This window comes from Poeciliopsis prolifica, unplaced genomic scaffold (assembly GCF_027474105.1).
Source record: "Poeciliopsis prolifica strain line A6 unplaced genomic scaffold, Auburn_PproV2 SCAFFOLD027, whole genome shotgun sequence".
Classification (NCBI taxonomy): Eukaryota; Metazoa; Chordata; class Actinopteri; order Cyprinodontiformes; family Poeciliidae; genus Poeciliopsis; species Poeciliopsis prolifica.
Window position 1 is genome coordinate 3,261,170 of NW_026562402.1, and position 6,000 is coordinate 3,267,169.

Consider the following 6,000-nt stretch of genomic DNA (forward strand, 5'->3'; position numbering starts at 1 on the left):
AAAACCAGCAGGCACAACCTTTCAGTGCATCCAAACATCAGGAACACATGCACTCTTAGAAAATTCTGTGCAAGGTGTTGACAGTGTTGGTCACTGATTCTTCTGTAGAATTACTGTTTTGGAAGAGATTTTCCTCTGTGAAGTGAAAATATATGCTTGTGTTTTTTCTATGTATAAATTTAACCAAAGTAACCTAGAATACAATCTTTCAGCCACGCTGCAGCTCCGGTTGGTGATTATTATGTTGGCATTGTGAATAGAAGGAGAAGAACAAAGAGGAGAGGGAGGGAATGAGGGGACGAGGCAAACAGCATGTTGATGTGGAGGAGCAACTTGGCACAGAGTGGCAAAAAAATAAAAAACTATATTAAACTGCAGTATTTTATCGAGTTATCTTGGCAATTTATAATCCACTGAAGCAAAATTCAGTGGTTTTCAGCTAATCTTAAACCATCAATGACAAAATAAGACATCAAAGAGAGACGAAAGCAGCGGAAAGACTCCATTAAAGTGTGACAAACATTTGGGTTAGAACTATACATTTATACAGATGCAATAGATATTCATTGCTGTCATAAAGTTATCAAGACTTCCAGTCTCAGTGCTGTCATACAGCCTGAACGCTAAACCTGACATATGTGACATAACTTTCTCCACCTGAACAGAAACAAAATTGATGTTATTATCTTTGGAGTAAAAGAAGAACAATCAATAGTTAGTTATTACAGCCAGAAACTAGCGATCAGCCCTGAAATCTGAGTGCAGTGATGGATTCTGACTTGAACCGTCAGAGCCACATTGACAGTCACAAAGTTGGCTTTCTATCACCACAAGAACATCTCCAGGATTAGAGCATTAAAGTCTCATAAAGACCTGGAGAAACTCATCCATGCATTTATCTACTTCACATCAATTACTGCAACAGCGTCTTCACAGGTCTGAGTAGCAAATCAATCCTCCAGGTGCAGCTGATCCAGAATGCTGCTGCTGCCATTCTCACTAAAACCAGGAAGACAGAGAACATCACAGCAGTTCTATAGGCCTTCCACTGGCTCCCCGTAGCTCAGAAAATACACTTAAAAAAATACTGATGTTAGTTTATAAACCACTGAAAGTTTAGCACCACAATACATAAAGGATTTACTGTCTCTCTTGCCTTCAAGTCAGCGCAATGTAAAGATGTTAGGAAGAAGAAACAGGATAGGAGGAGAAGCAGCTGCAGCAGTGGCATTAAACAGACGAAAATGTTAGACCAAGAGAGGGAGGTGTGAAGACAGGCATAAATCAAAAACTCATTATGTGCCACATCTGTTAGTTGGTGGCCTCTGAAGCCACTCAAAGGTCAATGAAACCTCCTGAATTTCTAAAGCAGAGTTCTTTATAAGTTCAATGGTTTTTATAAAACATAGTAAGAACTCCTTAAACCTTAGACCTTAGTGTACTAATGTGTGAGCAAATTTGTTTGTTGGGTATTATTAGTTGTTTGCAGCATTCCTAATTTATTTTACATAATAATTTTAACATTTCAAATTTCATATCCTATAAGTCATTTGAAAATTCCCACCATTCAATGTAGAGGACACATAGTTCTCTGAGTTCTTAGTAAAATTCTCTCACTCCTCCTGGGAGGTTTATACTTTTGCCATCTGTTTGAAAATATTGCTTCATTAGATCAAGAAGAGACAAAATGTGCATTAAAATTCAGTCACCGTGGCAATAAGAATGCTAATTACACACAAACAGTTTGATTATAAAAGAAAAGGTTTTCAGATCTCCAAACCTAAATATTTTATTTTCAACATTAGTTAAGGATTTCTTAAGTGACATTCTATTTAAAGATTATAATAAACACCTACAGGCCATAACTTTCTTGGTAAAAATCTAAACCAATCATTAATCAAAAAACCCATTTCTGCTCACTATGTGAAGCTTGATGCTTAAATCCAGATTTTCTTATGCAACTGGTGTCCTGAAGAAGCCTGTTTTAAAAATACAACAGAGAGTACTGTGTACAAAAGAGAGCAGTTTTTTAAAAAACACTTTATCTTTACAATAAATACAATTAAATTTTAACTCCTTATCGTTACCCTTGCTTAGAATTGAGCAAAATAGCTTAATCACACAACAGCGATGAATTTAACCTTAAATCATTTTCATCACTTCAGATGAAAAAAAAATATGATTTTTTTTTGTTATATGTTGATGCAGTTGGAAACAATGCGATAAATGGGACAGTTAATGTCAGATTTTAACAAAATAAACCCTATTACATAACGTTGTAAATTCCTGTGCAGTCTTGTGACCGCACACATCAGAGCGCAAACTGGAGTCAGACACAGAGCCGTGCGTAAAGCCTTCACTCCACAGTTCAGCCACACATTTCATCATTGCATTCCTCCATCGCTCACAAACACACTCCGTCCTTTCACGGGCGGTTATTCTATAAGTTCTGATGTGTTAATATTTACATTGGATATCTCAGACTCCATAACTCTCGCTGCGCAAAGACGGGAGCGCAAAGCTCCTCACACCCAGCAGCTGAAAGCGCACACTCACCCACGCACACGCACCATCTCCACCCACCTGCAGCACGGTCTTCATGGTGACAGCGGAAACGATGGTGGTGCAGATCTTCTCCCCGTTGCGGGTCATTTGGCCCATGATGAAGAGCATCGGAGTGGCGAGCGCGAAGGACGCGATCCACATGGCGCTGATAAGCTTCTTAGTGCGGCTCCGGGACATGATGCTCTTCGCTTTGAACGGGTGGCAGATGGCCATGTAGCGCTCCACGCTCAGGCTGGCGATGTTGAGCGCGGTGGCGTAGGAGCAGCTGTCCCGCAGGAAGTAGTAGCCCCTGCACACGGCGTCCCCGAACATCCACGGATGGTGAAACCAGATGAAATTGTAGAGCTCGATGGGCATGGAGAGGACGAGGATGAGCAGGTCGGACACGGCCAGGCTGGCCAGGTGGTAGTTCACGGTGCTCTGGAGGTTCTGCAGGCTCTTTTTGGTCAGCAGGGTGTACAGGGTGATGGAGTTCCCCAGAGAGCCGACGGCAAAAAGAGCCGCGTAGATAACGGTGACTATCACCTTGGAGTAGATGTCGGTGTTCACTTCCAGGTCGTCTTCCTCGGTTCTGGGAGCGCCCGTCTCGTTCCCAACGGGAGACAGCGACTTGTTCCCAAACAGCCGCTGCGCCAGCGTGCCAAAGCCGGCCAGGCTGCGCTCCGAGAGCGTGAAGTTTAAATCCATTCTAATTTAAATATGGAGCATCCAAGGATCACGGTCTGTGCGCTGATCCGTGAGCTGCTGCTCCTTGAGGAAGACCGAACCGATGCGTGGAGTTCAGAGCGCAGCTGCTTTTATGTTTGGCACAGCAGGGAGGCGCGCTGGCTATTGGCGCCGCTTTGATGACGCGTGGACAGTTAGTGAGAGTTTCATCTGTGAATGGGTAGATTATCAATACATTTTGTAAAGTTGCTCCCAAGGCGGAACTAGAGTTTTAGCAAGAGGTGGCCAAAGAGGGGATAAGACTTTATTTGGGGGGCTAAATACTGAGAAAAGAAAAATATTTGGTTTCGCAAGTAAAGAAATAAATATTGAGCTTTAAAGTGGATGTTGCAATTTTTTTTTATGTTTAAAAAAAAAAAAGCACCCAGGGTTTTTGATGCCCTATTTTCGATTAATTAGCTATTTGAGTAATCTTGTTAACAGATTAAAAACAACACATGTCTTAGTTGAGCTCATATTGACTCAATCATTTAGCAGCAAAAGGATTTTGGAACTGAAAATGTCTCTTCTTTCATTCATCAATGGCTTTTTATTAAAAATGTGACTTCAGTTAATTAATTACAGACCCTGTAATTAACATGATTAAAAATCTGAACCCAGTCCCACCATTAAAAGAAAAAATGATTGAGTTCTTTTTCTACCCAGCATTAGATTATGAAGAAGCAGAGAACAATCCCAATCATTTGAAGAAATTTGCCCTTTATAATCTTTCTCTTCTCATCTAAAAGGATTTAATATACTGATGTAGAAGCATTTTAATTAAGGAGGGTTTTTGCAGAGTATTCCTCTCTTCCTCTGTCACAGAAATGCAGAGAAATAATGTCAGATGACAAACATAGAGCGCACCTCAATGCATCACAATGCGCTCAGGACTTCATTTATGGCTAATGATCCACTCACAGCGTGCAGAGATATTACCGCTGGACTGGAAGAGAGGAGGAAATGTTGCTCTAATGGTTACTTGGCAATAACCGGCAGCGTTCAAACCAGGGTTGCAAAGCAGCTCTGACTCTTTACTGCCAACAAACCTAACAGAAAGCAGGTTGTTTTTTTCCACACTCTTCAGCAGCCAGTGGTGTGTCTGCAGCTCTTCCCATGCTGTGGATGACTTCATTTCTTTATTGGGCAGGACTTTCACCTGCGAGCACACACTTAATCATGTTTATTGCATCCACACAAATGGTTCTCACCATTAAGGCACCTGTTTGGGTGCTGCAGGTGACATCTTCCGAGAGATTCACGGCAGCTGATATTTTTCAAACTGATACATAGTTAAACAAGAAATATGTCTACCTGAAGAAAATTCAAACACACATGATGTGAAAGACACTGTTTCCGAGACATGTGGTTAAAGAGTAATCGAAATTTTTTGTCTCTCAACACATCTTCACAGTTGTTCAAGGTCCTTTCATTCTCCCGAAATGAAAATTATGGCAGCAGAAAAGAAAAAATAAAGTACGTTGGGTCGAAAATGAAATTTAAAAGGCTTACAAAAGATTGCTCTGCGCAATGTGTTAATTGCACAAATTCAGTGCAAGGTTAAAACCAGTTAAAGAATGACTGCCTGGGTAATTAGGAAACACTGTTGTAGCAGTAAAGCAGATGCAAAGTGAAAAATGATAAGTTTATATCAAATTGAAATTTTGTGTACATCTTATTTTTTTCCCAGGCTGCTGGTGTGCTGTTCCTGGCCTTGCAGTGTGTGTTGGTGTAGGTGGTAATACACACACAATTAATCACATTTATTGAAGCGTAAAGTCTCTCCCATCTGAATGTGTGTTTACTGGGATGAAGGGTTCAACGTGTCGTCTGTTACTGCATCAGGACAAAAGAAAGCTTTTGTTGTGACCACAATCTACAGATGCCATTTGTAATCAAATACATATAAGTTGAATAAGAAGTCAGCTAAAAATGCTGATCAGAAAGTAGGTCACGCTGCGCTGCTGTTGGAGCATCTCCAAGAGTTTAACCTGCTCGACTGTCTGCTCAATACAGAGCAGACAGTTTCTGTATTGCGCAGCATAAGGCAAAAGTGCAACTATTCCCCCTGTGAAACCGTAAGCCAAAATTTTGAAAAACTCCAACAAACTTGGTGGAACCAAGAGGTGGAGAGGAACGACAGAGTTTGGGGATGAGTGGCAGAGCTAAGCGCAGCTGGAGGAAAGTGGCACTCAGCAACTTTATCGTTATATGTTGTGATGTTTCAAGACACCTCTGTAGACTTTGTGTGTATATATATATAAAATAACTATTGATAGAATCAAGCAACTTTTATCTGTTTTGCTGGAGACTTAGTAATATTTTGTGTTTTAGCATTGATTGAGGATAAAACAAAAGGAAGCACTGAACTACTGCTACAGCCGATTTTTGTAAGCATCTCTCTTTAAAAACAACAAAGTGTGGTATTTAAAAAAGGTGTGGGGACCAAAGCTGCCTGTTGTGTATGATCTCTGGGGACATCAATTACACAGCATGTGTTAGACAATGGAACGTACTTAGGTTTTTAAGTATATACATATAATTGCATACCTTTGTGTGCAAAAACAATTATGCTGCCCACAATTTGCGTCCGAAACAAAACATCTATGCATAGAAACTACTCTTGCTCGACTTTACTGAAATACCTGGCTTAATGTTTCACAAAAAAATGTTGCAAATTTTATCTCATAATGTGACTTTGTGCACCGCAGGTGGTATTTCTGATTAAGA

The 6,000-nt window shown here is 40.5% G+C and overlaps 1 protein-coding gene across 1 annotated transcript in view; it reads right to left on the reverse strand.

The window, feature by feature from the left end:
• The window catches only part of ntsr1 (neurotensin receptor 1 (high affinity)), a 37,837-nt gene extending 34,498 nt beyond the window's left edge, over positions 1 to 3,339 (reverse strand). Inside the window, exon 1 of the mRNA XM_055048725.1 lies at positions 2,584 to 3,339. Within this exon, the coding sequence (XP_054904700.1) occupies positions 2,584 to 3,252 (669 nt within the window). The 5' untranslated portion in view covers positions 3,253 to 3,339. The remainder of the gene's footprint in view (positions 1 to 2,583) is intronic.
• Positions 3,340 to 6,000: the final 2,661 nt, after the last annotated feature.